This window comes from Nyctereutes procyonoides, unplaced genomic scaffold (genome assembly GCF_905146905.1).
Source record: "Nyctereutes procyonoides isolate TBG_1078 unplaced genomic scaffold, NYPRO_anot_genome, whole genome shotgun sequence".
Taxonomy (NCBI): domain Eukaryota; kingdom Metazoa; phylum Chordata; class Mammalia; order Carnivora; family Canidae; genus Nyctereutes; species Nyctereutes procyonoides.
In genome coordinates, this window is record NW_026575024.1 from 29,779,651 (window position 1) to 29,794,851 (window position 15,201).

General features: G+C 61.3%; 1 protein-coding gene across 2 annotated transcripts; it reads right to left on the bottom strand.

The window, feature by feature from the left end:
- Positions 1 to 848: 848 nt before the first annotated feature.
- Positions 849 to 12,076, bottom strand: SLC4A11 (solute carrier family 4 member 11). 2 transcript variants are annotated; one of them, XM_055306249.1, is made up of 20 exons: positions 11,935 to 12,076; positions 10,346 to 10,393; positions 8,003 to 8,155; positions 7,831 to 7,880; positions 7,305 to 7,536; positions 7,140 to 7,221; positions 6,843 to 6,966; positions 4,624 to 4,839; positions 4,447 to 4,540; positions 4,212 to 4,337; positions 4,022 to 4,135; positions 3,798 to 3,930; positions 3,489 to 3,562; positions 2,817 to 3,075; positions 2,634 to 2,740; positions 2,367 to 2,535; positions 2,096 to 2,269; positions 1,714 to 1,909; positions 1,460 to 1,629; positions 849 to 1,298 (listed from the first exon to the last, which is right to left on the bottom strand). In XM_055306249.1, the coding sequence occupies exons 1-20, from the start codon at positions 11,975 to 11,977 to the stop codon at positions 1,235 to 1,237; spliced, it is 2,628 nt and encodes an 875-aa protein (XP_055162224.1). In that variant the 5' UTR covers positions 11,978 to 12,076; the 3' UTR covers positions 849 to 1,234. The 2 variants fall into 2 exon arrangements, with proteins under 2 accessions (XP_055162224.1, XP_055162215.1); XM_055306240.1 differs by having other exon boundaries at positions 2,817 to 3,162.
- Positions 12,077 to 15,201: the final 3,125 nt, after the last annotated feature.

Here is a 15,201-nt window from a genome sequence, read left to right on the forward strand (position 1 = left end):
CCCTTCACAGGTTTGCCTCCTCTATTGAACTCGGAGTCTTTTTAAATGTGTTGGCTTGCAGGAATTCCTAGCATATCCAGATATTAGTCTTTTTATTATGTCTTCCCCCGTCTACTTCTGTGGTCTGTGGTGTATCTGTCAAGCCAAAGTCCTGTAAGGACTGTGAGCCCTTTGCTCTACCACTGCTGGTGCTCCCAGATGTGCACAGCACAGGGTGTGCTGAGTCCCAGATCCCGATTCCCTGCTGCCGCGGACTCTGGCCAATCACCAAGTGACCAAGCCAGAAACATGGCACCTTCTCACCTCCATCAAACCAGTCCTCACATCCTGCCATTGGATTCCTCCACTTCTGTTCACCCCCACTATCCGTGCCCTGGTGCAAGGTGCAGCCCTTGCATCGCCCCCACCATGCTCCCTTCCCTGTGCCTCCCCTCTGCACAGAGCACCTAGCAGGGCATACGTTGCCGTGGTGGCTCTGACCTACATGAGGCTGTTTTTCAATCTGTTGGGCTGTTCTGCAGCTGCCTTTGGGAGCCCAGGTCCAGGGCTGTCAGCCCCATTTATCTCTTCACCAGCAGTGGCTCCTCACTGGCCCCAACCCCTCTCCTCAGGGCCCTTGCATGTGCTGTTCCTGGAATACTTCCCCTGTAGTTTCTTGGCATTATGGCAATGCTGGGGCCTCCCGGATCTTCCACCATTCCCCACCAAGCCAATATCCACTGTGTGGGGTTGGAGGTGACAGCCTGTGGCACTCCACTAACACTGGTCCTTTTCATTCTACCTCCCCTTTACATTCTACTGTTATTCTCCAGTGGCCCTCAGGCTGGGGCACGACGGGACAGCAGAGATGAAGCATAGAAATAGGAGCTTTATTCTCTAGTGTGCATACAGCAAGTTCCTTACACAATCAAGGAAATGGTTTCTCTTTCAGACATCTGACTCTTTTATCAAAAGAAAATCCGTCCTGCTTAGTCCCATTCTGGACAGAAGTTGTCCTGAGCAGTGTTAGAGATCCAAGCGAAAGGCTAATGGGGACTGGGATAGGCACATACTGTGGGAACCCGCCCTCCCCCATGCCTAGATGCCCTAGGCCTGTTGGAGTAGCTGGGAGGGGGTGCGGCAGAGAGCAACACCCCAAAAGACACCCAAACCTCTCCCCACATGGCCAGAATCAGCCTGGGAAGAGCCAGGGGGACAGGTGAATGGAATATGTCTGGCCCTTCCAGGTAGGGCCTTAGTGTTCAGCATCCATGGCATCCAGATATTTGGCTTCAATGATTCGGGGCAGCAGGTTATAGCTGGGGGGAGGGAGAACAGACCCCAAGATGAGCGTTGGGTCAGATCTGTCCCAGCTCCCCTCGCAGGGCCAGGCTGGGCACATCCTGCCCCACTGCCCCTGCCCTAACCCATTCTTTCCCCGCCAGCTGGGTCCCTCCTGCCACTGCCCATCCTCCCGTACCGGATAGGGATCATGGCAATCATGATGAGAGGGAAGATCATCTTCATGTAGGGCAGGGTGCTCATGCCAAAGGCACAGAGCAGCAGCAGCTGTAGGACCTGCAGGCCTGTGAAGTAGTGGATCTTCCTCTGGGGCACTCTCCGGATGTAGTGGGTGGGCGGGTACGAGGTCTGCAGGTGGCAGGGACCAGCTGTGGGTCTGGAGCCATACCCGCCCCGCCCCCCCCCCCACCTCTCTCTCAGCAGAACACTAACCTGGTCCTTGAGCAGCAGAGCCACACGTTCAAAGAGCTGGTTGCCATCAATGGATGTGAGCGCGATGTAGAGGAAGAGACCATAGAGCACGGGCTTGGGGATCCACTGCAGCGGAAAGGGTAGCAGCAGGAGGGAGAAGCCCACCAGGATGCTGGCACCCAGGGAGGTCAGCCGTGTCTCCTTCACATTCACAATCCTGCATGGGCCCAGAGCACCAGATCGCCTCCAGCCCTGGTCCACGGGGCCGGGTCCCATCGCAGGCCACATATTGCTCCCTGGCTCTTTCACTCCTTCTGAGGTCACATGTGGCCCAGGGCTACCCCGCCCCCCTCCCAACCTCAGGGTCCACGTGACTTGCCTCCCATCTCAAGGGACCACTCACGTCTCATAAATGTGCCCATTCTCCACACGTTCCTCCACCAAAGCCAGTGCCCGCACGTGCAGTGGGGAGTGGGGGTAGGCAGCATGGATCCAGGGCAGCCCAAACAGAGATAGCCCACTGTTGATGATGGCGATGAGCAGGAGGTCCCAGTGGTAGGCAGTGCCCTTCACCAACCTGCAGCAGACAAGGGCACATGTGGCCGGACACCTGTGGCCCCTTGGAGGACTGGCTGCACACTCCCCTCTCACCGCCCCACCCGGGCCCTGCGAACCTGTTCTCTGGGGCGTTAGCCAGGGCAGCCACCAAGTTCTGCTCAATGAAGAAGAGCAAGGAGAGCAGGAAGCCCAGGCCCATGGCGCTGGCGATGGCCCCCAGGGACAGGGAGTGCATCTCGGCTACATCAAAGAGGCTCTTGCTGGGGTTGTAGCGGAACTGGCTCACTGCAGCAGAGTATAGGCCCCTGCTCAAGCCTGCAGTTCCCAAGGGCAATCCCATGGCAATCCCATCCCACTGCACCCCCTGCTTGATCCTGACTCACTCTTAATTTCCCGGAAGCCGTAGGAGCAGATGAGGGAGAAGGTGAGCACCGAGATGGGCAAGGCACAGTCTGACAGGATCTCCCGCATGCAGGGGTGTAGGTAGGGGCTGGGGACACAGGTGGGTGTGTCAGTGTGGCCCGGGGGCTTGTGCTTCCTTCCCATCACTCCTAGACCCCCTTCACCTCTTTTTGAACTGGTAGAGGGTGTAGCTCAGCCACAGCGTGCCCAGCATGATGAGGAGGCTGAGCACAGCGGTCTCCCGGCCTGGGTGCTCGGTGTGGCGGCCCATGGAGGTCAGCTCTGATGGGCTGGCGAGGAGGCTGGTGTTGAGGGCAGTGTGGAGGGTTGTGTTGAGGCTGGTGCCGAGGCCCAGCAGGCTCACCAAGGAAGTGCTGTCTGTGTTGTCGTCTCCAAAGTTGTTGTCATAGTACTTCTGGAAGACTGTGGATACAGGCCACCAGGCCTCAGCCATCTGGGCTCTGGGGGGCTGAGGCCCAGCTTTCTCCTGGATGTGGGAGAGAAGGGGCCCTGTGGGAAGAAAGGGCTTCTGGGGGGAAGGGGAGGGAGCTGCCTCTGTCAGCCAAGAGGACCCCACTGACCTGCCTGTCCATCCACCCCTCCCCATCTCTGACAGTGCCTCACACCTGGCCTCATGCCTCTGATCCTGCCTGAGGCAGCCCCGTCACCCTCCAGCCCATGACACTGCTGCTCTCTGCCGGTCAGCTCCCGAGAGCACCCTGGACCATGGAAGTAGTCGTAGCTTGCGTGCTGCTGGGCTGCTCTGGCCACAGGCCCAAGTCCCCCAGCTCAGCTCCGTTTCCCTGGCAGCAGGCAGCCACCAGCTAGACACTCACTTTTGACCATGCCCTTGACAGCATCCAGCATGAATGTGATGGAAATGAACAAGGCAATTATCTCTTCTGTCGACCTGCCGTGGAAGTGCAATGCTTCATCAAATGGCGGGGGGGGGGGGGTTGTCAGGGAGCCAGGAGGAGGGGGAGGCTTCCCTGAGGCTCTACACAGCCTCCCACCTCGCTTCTCTTGGGCCAGTGATATAGTGGGGGCACAGGACCTCGGCGGGTGGCATGGGGGCTGATCCAGATCCCCAGCCTTGGTCTCCCTCCCGCTCCAGGATCCCAACAGCTCGGAGAAAGCCCAGTCACCTCTTGAAGAGCTGCATGATCAGACTGAGGTTGAAGATGGCATAAAGCACGAGAAAGAAACTGTTCCACAGGCCCGTCCATGCGTAGAAGGTGTTGAAGTCCAGATTGTAGTCGTCACAGATGCCACAAATTACTGCAGGCAGCAGGACAAGGCGGCTGGTCAGGGCGGGCTGGGACCAGGGACCTCGGGAGCCACCTCCCCGCCACCCCAAGTGCCACCGCACCTTGGATGTAGAGAGCCAGGGGCGCAGTGGTCAGCAGCACCACCAGCGGCTGCCCAGAGAAGAGGGCATATAGGAGGCCTCCAATGCTCTGCCCCGCTATGGTCTTCTGCACATCTGCACCAGTGAGGAGTCAGGGGGACACTGCAGCCTCGGGGCTCCCCCCACACCCCCACAGCCTCCCGCCCCTCACCGATGGCCCCGTTTGTGTTCTCATCGTTGAGGGACCCAAAAGCGATGGTGGGCAGCAGGCAGGCGAAGTAAAGGAACAGGGTGGTGGTGATGTATTTGCCCACAGCCTTGTTCTTCCCGATAATGCCTAGGACAGGACAGGACGGAAAGTGTGCTGGGGGTGCAGGGCAGGCACATGTGTCATCCAGGGACCTGAGCCACGGCTGAGCTCTGATGGGGACCACGGGGCCACGTACCGTCTGTGAAGTCCAGTGGGTATACGGGGAACCTGCGAGCGATATCCTCCCGGATGCCCTTCCCCACAGGGAGGAAGTCCTTGTGCTTCAGGGGCTGGGGAAGAGGACAGACGTCTGTCAGCTGGGAGGTCCGCGGCCCAGGCCCCACACCCCTGCCCAGGCCGCCTCTCCCAGTACCTGCGGGGATCTGTGCACACAGATGGAGTTCATGTTGTAGCCCTTTGGGCCCAGGGTCGGACACTGGCTCACCATGGTGAGCAGCTGCCTCTGATGGACCAGAGCCTCCTTGAATTCTTCCTCCGTGCGGGTGTTCAGGAGCTTCTGGCGGAAAGTGATGTCCAAGAACATGGTGGCGAATGTGCGCCCCACCTCTGTGGCTGTCTTGGTGCTTTTCTGGGGGCAGGAGACAGGAGAATCCCACCTGGAGCTCCTGGACAGTGGAGGGCACCCCTCCCCGGCCCCGGCCGTCACTGACAGGCCTGAGCACGCAGCAGGTGCCCCCATGTGAGCTGGCAGCAAGTTTTGTCCCTCAAAGTTCAAGCATCAGTGGAGTCTGCAGTGATTTCCACCAGGTTGGCAGATCACTAGAGCCCCCAAATTTCCTTAATAAACTCATGTGCCCAGAAACTGAGGTATGGGTATGGTCCCGAGGAACACAAATATGTATAATCGTGGATAGAGATCACAGTGATGGAGAAAAATGTTTACCCAGCTCCACTTGACTAGTGGTATTTGTAGTGTCTGCTGGTTGATTTGATTTTTTCAGGGGGATTCCAGGCCTGTCAAGCCTGCTCTCTCCTGCCTGACCAAAGTCACCTCTGTCCGTGAACCCAGGGCCCAGCCTCCCCCACGGCAACCTGTCCTCTGGGAGCAGTGTCCGCCCCTAGGTGTTGCCTGAAGCCGCAGTCACAGGGCTGGGCCCACCCACACCTGGCTTTCCTGTCAACTCAGTCAGGCTCATTTTCTGCAGGAGCCAGGTGCTGGGCTGGTTGGTCCGTCACAAGGCCCAGTGTAGCCACTCAGCCCCCCGGGCTACTGCCCCTTCCACTTCCCTGTCCACCTCACCAGCTGTCACTCCCTCTGACCCATGTGCTGCCCACTTCCCTAAATATCCTTTCCCTCTCCCCAGCACTGCAGCACTCGGGGAGGTTCACAGCACATCTATGAAGTCCCCGGAGGGCATTCCCCTTGGTGCCCACTTTGCCTAAGAGAAAACCTGTTGAGGAAGCCCGTGCAAAGCTTTAGCCTGTATCAGAGGCCTGGGCAGGATCAAGAAGCTAGTGGAAGTTAAGCCTCTGGGGAGAGGCTCTAACCATTTTCTTTCTTTCTTTTTTAAAGATTGTATTTAGGGGATCCCTGGGTGGCTCAGCGGTTTAGCGCCTGCCTTTGGCCCAGGGTGCGATCCTGGAGACCCAGGATCGAGTCCCACGTCGGGCTCCCTGCATGAAGCCTGCTTCTTCCTCTGCCTGTGTCTCTGCCTCTCTCTCTCTCTCTCTCTCTCTGTGACTATGATAAATAAATAAATAAATAAATAAAGTTTTAAAAAAATAAAGATTGTATTTATTCATGAGAGACACACAGAGAGGCAGATACAGGCAGAGGGAGAAGCAGGCTCCCTACAGGGAGCCTGAGGAGGGACTCGATCCTAGGACCCCTGGGTCACACCCTGAGCCAAAGGCAAATGCTCAACCACTGAGCCACCCAGGTGCCCCACCCTAACCATTTTCTGTTTATGATTTTGAAATTGTTTTCCCTTAAATAAGACTCCCCAGACTATATCAGTTTCAACTACCACAAAAGCCAGACGCCTGACCAGGGGGTGTGGGACCTGGGCAGAAGTGGGGATCCTTGGCCAGCAAGTCATAAAGCCAGCCAAGTGGAAGAAGGATCAGGGTCCGGGCAGGCCGATGAAAAGCCCCCACGTTTGACTAATACTAGTCTTAAGAAGTGGGACCCCTGAGTGGCTCAGCAGTTGAGCATCTGCCTTGGGTCAGGACATTTTAAAATCCCGGGATCAAGTTCCACATCGGGCTCCCTGCATGGAGCCTGCTTCTCCCTCTGCCTGTGTCTCTGCCTCTCTCTCTGTGTCTCTCATGAATAATAAATAAAATCTTTTGAAAAAATAATAATCTTAACAAGTTATCTCTTTTTGGCCAAGAGGGAAATATAACTTTCTGGGCAACGACTAGGGAAATGAGGGCTTGATGAGGACGCAAGGAGGCTTTGGGGAGACCCAACAGGGCAGAGAGGAAGGACAGTGTGAGCATGAGGCCTGCAGGGGCCTGGTCTATGGGGGCCTCTGGGACATGAGGGAGATGCCCCCAGGAAGAGGGAGGGCCAAGTTCCCTGGAACCTTCCTTCTCTGGAAACAGAACCCCCTGCAGGCCCCTACTCACCATCTTCGGTGGAGCCAGCACCAGGATGACGAACCGCACCTCACATGAGTTTTCCCCCCAGTTCTGTGGGCGAACCAGGCGGCTGATGCACACGTGCCGCTTCAGCAGGGCCTTGGAGGTACAGCTGCCGGGGGCAGGAGTGCATACAGTTGCCACCCTGGGAGCTGAGCTCCCCCACACCCCAGGACCCCAAACTCTGACCCCCCGCCCCGTGACCTCTTAGGGAGCGAAGACCAAACAGAATAGAGTGCTCACACTCTCCACCCCCAAACTGGGTGGGCCAGGCTGACCACTCACATGATGCAGATCCAGGACTGCTGGTATTGCACCCCTGTGACTGTGGCAGTGACCCCTTGGATGGTATCTGATAGCAGGTGGGCTGAGGACAGAGTGAGGGGGGTCAGAGGATCTGCTGGCCCACCTCCCTGTCCTCCTGTGCCCCACCGCAGAGCCAGGTCAGACCTTTCCCCTCCGTGGGGGCCCCGGCATCGGTGAAAAGCATGGCCATAAACAGGTCCACGTTGCAGTCAGGCTCGGTGTTGTTGGGGTCGTGGGCCAAGCGGCAGAGCATGGCCCGGAGCACGTCATCCAGCGAGGTGGCCGTCTCGTTCAGGATGATGCTGGCCCGAGCCAGGAAGCCATCCAGGTCCCGGTGTGCACGTATCTCCAACTCAAAGTTCTTTAACTTCAGGTACTGCGGGGACCCCCGCGCACAGAATCACGCAGGCCCATGAGTGAGATCTGTGGCCGTGACCTGGGCCCCTCCTCCATGGGGGGGTCCCCGGCTGCCTCTGCCCACTGGCACCAACACCCCCTCCGAGAGGGAGGGGCCAGCCTGGCTGGCCCAAGGCCAGGTCAAGGGCTGGCGTGGAACACCTGTTTGGTGTGAGTGGGGGCAGCAGGAGCTATCCCAGGGAAGCAGCCACCCCCCCTGCCCCCAATTAGTGGCCCAGGACCAAGCGTCTCCTGTCCTTGAAGGGCCGCTCACCTTGCGGGAGGTGTGTAGGAGCCCACAGCCGCCAGGCGAGTCACTCTCAGCTAGAGGAAAGCAGGAGGGCTCAGGGTGCCACCCCATCTCTCCAGGCCTCTCTAGGTGGAGCGGGGCCCAGTCCTCAGTCCCCTGTCCTCCCCCAGGCAGGTCCCTGCTACAACCCCCATACCAGCCTGGCTGGGCTGCACCTCGAGGTTGACGTTGACAAAAAAACGGACGCTCTCGCCAGACACAATGGAGGAGTTGACCGTGTCGAAGGCCTCATCCCCCAGGCTCTCCTCACGGGTTTCAGAGGCATCATCCATGTCACACTTGAGGTAGCCTAGAGACCCAGCCACCACCGAGAGAGACCCCCCCGGAAGAGGACCCGGCCGTCAGTGCTACACACCAGAGGGTGGGAGTCCCAGTCCACGGAGCAGGGGCCCCTGGGCTGTCCCAGGGAGTGGTGACGGAGGCCTCTCGTCGGCCAGGAAGGAAGCCTCAAGCCGGGGGAGGCAGACACCTAGTCCCGGCCCGGCCCCCGTCGGAGAACAGCGGCCGCCAGCCGGCAGCCCTCACCCGACGGCTTTCTCCAACAACCGTGAGCTGCAGGAGCCAGGGCCCTGCATGCTGACCCACGGGTACCCACCAGCTACAGAAACATACGGTGGCGCCACAACTCTGGGCCAGGTAGGTGGTGCAGTGGTACAGTTAAGCCTGGCCCTGCCCTCCCAGAACCCCCAGTTATGGGACCCAGGCACCCCCGGCTCCCTGGGTGGAACCCAAGGGGAGCCAGAACCACTGTGGTATCCAGCCCACTCCCCACCTTATGGGCACAGGGTTTTCGAATGCTTTCTTTCAGTGAGGGCATGTGGGGCAAGGCATGGAGGCTGAAAGACTCGGTCCAGACATCTGACAAGGCCCCGGAAGCAGGGGAGCCAGAGGTACAGTCGGGGACTAAATAGGAGGGAGCCCCAGGGGAGACCCAAGGGTGGGCATGAGGAGTGTCACAGCATGACTCCCTCCAGAGCAGAGCCTTTCGAGGGGTGGGGGGTTAGCTCCTACCACAGCTCGCAGCCCAGGCCCCCTCCTCCTATAGAGGAAGCCTTCCTGGTGACATGCAAATGTTCCACTCTTGCTTGGGCTCCTCTCGGCCTCTGAGATGACAGTTTGTGCTGGCCGTGCTACCCCTGTCCTGACCCCTGGTCCATCAAGCTTAGGCCCACTCGCCACGGCTGATCTGTCACTCCTTAGGCCAGCTGGCCAACACCCAGGCATGCCAGCGCCTGTCCTTTGAACAGAGGGCTTCCCTCCCCAGAGGGCCTTCTCTGAGGTGCCATGGAAGCTTCCTCTTCTGGCAAGTCCTCCTAGGGCCCTGCTGGCACTCCCTCCTGACTCCCGTGGGTCCTCTATGGTTTACCACTTGCGAGTGCTCCCATGAAGGGGGTTCTGAGAGCCCAGACCCCACCAGTGCCTGACAAACACCTGTGCAGGGACGGGGAAGGGTCAGCAGCACGCCTACACCTGCCAGGCAGTGACTCACCCTGACTCACTTCCACTCTGGCCCGCCGGCTTCCTCTGCACATCCCAGGCCCTGTCCCCCCAGTGTCCTGTGCTCATCCTGAGCCCTTTGGGCAGGAGGTGCTAGGTCTGCACTGAGCTCAGAGTGAAAAGATGTCCTTCCCATTTTTGTCATGGAGCTCATGTCCATGAAAATCCCCTTCCTCCCCAGTCCCAGGCCTGCTTTGCTTACAATACCTGGCTCCCCAGCCTCCTTCTGTCCCCCCACCAGCACCCTGTTACTCCTGGATACTGCCCTTCACACCGCCCTCTTCTCCCCCTATTCTGGGCTCTACCTAGGGCCTGCCTAGCTGACACTACTGGGTCCCTACAATGCTCCTAGGAGGCCATATCCCCACCTCCATTCTATAAGCCCAACACATAACCTAACCTGCCTGCCAGCAGCCTGGCACACACAGACCCCAGCCCTGGGGAGGATGAGAGCATATCACCACTCTTTCCAAGCACCATCCCACTAAACACCTCAGCGATGATCAGGCCAGCCTCCAGGTCTGGGCACAGGAAAACCCAGAGACACGGAGAAAAGGGAAGAGCTGGTCTCGAGCAAGCAGGAAAGCTGAAGTGCAGAACTGTTAGGTTGCATTTCTTTAGAGGGGCGATGGCAGCCTCAGAGGGCTGGGTGGGGACTGAGGGGTATGGGCATATACGACACGACCTAAGGCGGGCCAGGTAACCAGAGCATTCTAACAGCGAACCAAGGGAGGTCACCAGATGGTCCACACACCCGCCTGGGACCACTGGAGAGATCTGTCCATGACCGCTAAGGTGGTGTCAGCTGCTCCCCTGACCCTACCACGACCTCCTGGAGGGCAGGATCTAAAGGCATCCCAGCACCAGCAGAAGACCACAGCTGGGTAGTCAATGCCCTGTGTACCCAGGTGGAGGGACTAGGTCTCCTAGAGACTTCTGACCAAGGAGCTCTCTATATACACACCCTCACAGAGGTACTCACCTACATCCTCAAGGTATCCATTCTGCGACATGATGGAAGGCGAGTACTCTGTAAGGGAAGCCCAACAATTGTTACCAGCTACACGAACCAGCCCTGGACGTTGTCCTGTGCCAGCTGCTCCCCACCCTACACCAACCCTGCGGACTCCTTCTTACTCTTCCCAGGTACCCAGCACAGGCCGACCGAGGCGAAAGGGAGCAGGGGCTAGACCTAGGCAGGGGCCCCTGTGGAGCCAGAGGAAGCCAAGCCTGCTATCCTCCAGCCTGTGTGCTCCAGTGGGAGTGAGCCAAGCCAGGGGGAACCTCAGCATGTTTCCTCCACGAGCTATTATTCACAGTACCCTGGCACGATTCGTGGACTGTGTTACTCGGCCCGGGCAGCCAGGGCTGGAGGGAGGGGGCCTGTCCCTCCACTCTCCTTGGGGTGGCCGGCCTCTCTGGCCTCCCTCTCTCGCTCTTTCGCTGCCAAGCCCAGGCCCTGGGCGGGGGGCCTCCTGCCCGCACATCGCGCCTTTCACTCTCATATCGGTCCCTGGGGCCATCAACACCCATCACACGTGCCGTCGCCCCCAACTGCGCGCGCCCGGGGCCACAGGGGGCCCACTTGGCAACGGCCTCCTCCCCTGGGTGCTACCCGCGTCCCAGGCCTCCTGGGAGGCGGAGCCGTTGGTCCCCCGGGGAGGAGGGGGCGGGGAGCGCCGGGCGCGCTCACCGCGCGGGGCCCCGGATGGTCCCGACTGTTTGCGCGGCTCAGTGCGAGGAAGGAAGCGACGGGAGGGGCCGCGTGCACGAGAGGAAAGCGCCTCCAGACGCGGAGACCCTGGGGGTCGGAGGGGCAGGATGCGAACCGACGCGCGGGACCGGAGCCCGAGCTGCATCCAGGAGGGAGGGCCGGGGGCGGTGAAGCTAGCGTCCGAGGCCGCAGGGATGGGCCGAGGACGACGGGGACGAGGGTCCGGAAGGGCGGGGCCGGGGCACACCTCACTCCCATCCTGGGCCCCCCACGTGCCGGTAATAAAACGGCGGTACAAACCCCAGCTGGCCCTCGGGGTCAGAGCCGCGAGGTCAAGAGGTAAAGACCGCTGCGGCCTCGCAGGGGGCAGCCGGGGGCCCGGGATCCCGAAGAGCGGGCAGGCTTCCCCGCCGAGCGGGGGGCGCGGCGGTCCCGGCGGTCCCGGCAGAACGTGACGCGAGGCGGCAGCGCCCCCGCTGGGGCCCCCGCAGCCGCGTCCCGCCCACCTGCACGCCCCACCCCGCCCCGGGCTACCTCGCCGGTTCCCAGACGGAGAGTTTCAAGTCGGCGACGGAGCATTAAGCCAAGCCCGCAGCGTCCACGAGGCCCCCTGAGCCCCCCCACCCCCAGCGTACCCCCCGGGCTCCCGCTGTCTCCGCCGCAAGCACACCTGGTCCCAGGCCTGGGAGGCTCCCACGAGCCCCTCGCCCACCGCGGCCCGGCGCCGTGCAGGCCGCCGGCGGCCGCTTTCCCCCGGTGCTCCGACGGCCCCGCGTCCCCGCCTGGCACCCGTCTGTCGCGGAGAACGACGGCCCTCCCGTCGCGTCCCCGCCGCGCCTCCCGGCTCGGGCACCCACCGCATGGCTGGAGGTGGAACATGCGCTGGGTGGCCGCGGCCATGGCCCCGGCGATCGGCCCGACGGCTGCACGCGCGTACGCCCGGGCTCCTCACTCCCGAGCCCCGGGACCCCGAGCTGGGCGTCGCGGGCGGGCGGCGGGAGCCGGCGACACACCTCCGCGCCGCGCCTGGGTCCTAGTGCCGCCCGACGCCCCGCCCCGGTGCCGCCCTCACCAGCGCTCGGGTCCGTACCCGGCTGGCTGCTCCCGGGAGCCCGGGGCGACGCGGCCAGAACGTGTAGATCGGGCTCCTAGGAGCCCGCGTGCCCGCCCAGGCGTCGCCGGATTAGGGGCTGGGCGGGGCCGGGAAGTTTCTGGGGGAAGCTCGACGGGCCCAGGGCCCCCACGAAGTCGCGCCTCCGCCGCGGGTCGCGGGAGGACCCCCCCGGCGCCGGCTTTAAGCGCGTTGCCCGCCCCCCGCCCCCCGCCCCCCGCCTCGGCAGGGCCTAGCCCGGGCCTAGCCCGGGCCTAGCCCGCCAGCTGCCCCGCCCCTTCCATTCATCCCGGCCGCCGGGTGGTGAGGCCTCCTCCTCCTCCGGGAAGCTCGCCGCGACTAACTAGACGGGCCGGCGCGCATTCCCCGGGCGACGCCCTCGCGCGCAGAGCCTGAGGCGCTCCCCGCTGGGCGGCGTCGGGGCTGCGCGCTGCTGCGCGCCTCGCGGCTTCTCTCCTGGCCTCCGCGCGCCCGCAGCTCTCTAGGGTCGCGGGCTTGGCTCGCAGCTGCTTTCCTTCCCGAGGTGGGCCTGCCGCCGGCTTTCCCTTCCCGAACAGGGGGAGCCCGACCCGGGGACGCGCGAGCGTGTGTGTGTGTGCGCGCGCGCGCGCGTTGGTGTCGGGAGGCGGTGTTGCGCGCGGGCCGGCCGGCGTGCCCGGCGACCACCGGGCAGATCCAGCCCACGCCACGAACCCCGGGCCTGGCCCTCGGGGTCTTCTCGGCCCTTGAGCCCCGGTTTGACGCAGGAGCTCCCCCCACCAGTGTCCGCCCCTCGCCCTCCGCACTCTGGCTGCCAGCGATCCCCCCAACCTCCGCTGGCAAGGCGTCCTCAGCCACCGTTCCCCAGGCGTGGAAGGGGGCAGAGCGGTCGGGTTCAGCAGTAGGCGGGCTTGCGCTTCTGGCGCGTCGGGGAGCCCCATGCGCACCCGGTGGGCCGCGTTACCCATTCCAGCCCCTCCCGCGAGCCAGTGCACTGGGACGGAATGCAGATGGCCGGGAGTCGGGAGGGCGGGGAGTACCCGGCGACATGCCCCAGAAGATCGCCACCACGTGCAGAGGACTCACTGGGGGTGGGCCGCAGGTTCCCTTGGGGCTGAGCAGGGCCCGGGAGAGACACAGGATCTTCCTGGGGAACCCCTGTACTCCACCCTTGGGACCTTCTTTCCACACCCTGTAGCTAGACCCTCACCATTGCACAGACTTCCAGAGTCGTCCGGGGTGGGGGGTGGGGTGGGGACAGAATGACAGCCAAGGAAGTAGCAAGGTTGGATGGGGGGGGGGGGTTGGGTACCAGGGCTGGACCCCTGAAAAGCCACCTGTTTTGCCCCCAGCCTCTCCCTCCTGGGAATGTCTAGGCTTCTGCATCTGTCTGCCTGCGTCAGCAGCAGCTCTCAAATACCCAGACCTTCCAACTCTCTTCCAGGGATTGGGGGGGCAGCCTCAGCCCTCATTTGGGACCTCACCATTAGCTCACTGAGGAAACAGGAGTCCCCAGCTACCAGTTCACCCAGTGGTGGATGGACCTGACTCTGAACTGCCACTGAGCCTTCTCTGTTTCCTGCCCTCTGTGCCTGCAGGTCCCGTCCCCCTAGTTGCTCTGGAGAGAGCCCCAGAACCCCTGTAGATCCCCCGGCCTCTCAACATGAGAAGCTGTTGCCTTTGGGTCTCCCACCCACTACTTTGGTGGATCAGAGGCTGGGGGCAAATACAGGTGCCTTGGCTGTCAGCACCTGTGCCCCCCTTGGGTCCTTACAGGGGCAGGGAGTTATGGATCCAAATATAGGCACACACAGTTCCTCTCATCCCCTCCCTTGGGGTCTTAGTCTTTCCTGAGTGCTGGGTTCCACAGGGCACTTAGTGGCTTTGCAAAGGAGTTTCCACTATAAGCCTCTTGGGCCTATAGATTGTGGAATCTGGAGTGAGAAGTAACTCTATCACATCTCATTCAAAAATACAAAACAAGACAGGGGCATGAGGCTGGCTCAGGCTGTGCAGCATGCAACTCTCAATCTCAGGGATGTGAGTTCGAGCCCCACGTTGGGTGTAGAGATTACTTAAAAATAAAATCTTTAAGAAAAATAAAAGCACAAAACCAAAACCACTCCCTTGGACACCCTTCCCCTTCCAGGTACCATCCGATTCCTCAGCCGTGCGTCACAGAGCACATTTCTCCAGAGTTATCTCTGCTCTTCTGTCTTCGGGCTGTCTCCTTACTTCTCTTCCACCCCCTCATAGGGCTCTGGTCCTCACTCCTGCACTGGAGCTGCCTCAGCTCTCCCTCCTCCCCCAGCAGGACCCGATGCCATCCATCCCTCCTCCTGGACAGAGCTCTAGCACGGGAGAGCTTCCCCTGGCCCCGTGGCTCTCGACCGGACTGGCCACAGCCAACCTTCAGATTTCATGAGTCCTGTCACTGAGCTCCTGCCTTTAAGGCACCACAAGTACTTCCTCTGTCCCCCCAGCCTGGATGGCTACTAGGCAATTCTGAGGGAACCCAGGCCAAACAGAGCTTCCAAGTCCACCATCCACCTGGCTGCTCTGGACCTGGGCATCCACGTCTGATCCATAAGCAAATTTTGTGGGGTTTACCTTCAGAACAGAGCACAGTCCTGCCCACTGTCACCTCCAGCCCCGTCCACCAACAATGGCTTCTCATGGTGGTTAGGAAAAACAAAACTGAATAAATACAGCGAAGGAGTCTCACTGCTATAGGCCTAGGGGTGTGGCATAGGGGGTGCGGTACAACGTGGCCTGGGCCCATTTCCCACCTCATCCTGTACCTCCTGCTCCCTGGGGAGCACCGTTTCTGCCACACTGGCTGCCAGCTCTTCCTTCAGCACAGCCAGCTCTAGGCCTGCCTCAGGGCCCTGATCCTCTGGGTGTGCAGAGGGTGTGTCTGGAGCCCTTACCACCGCTCCTGTCATGCTTCGGCTCTTGGGGGCCTTCCCTGCTCGTATCACCTAGAGTGGTTCCCGTTTCCTTTCCTCACACACCCCCATGGCCCCTAACTCCA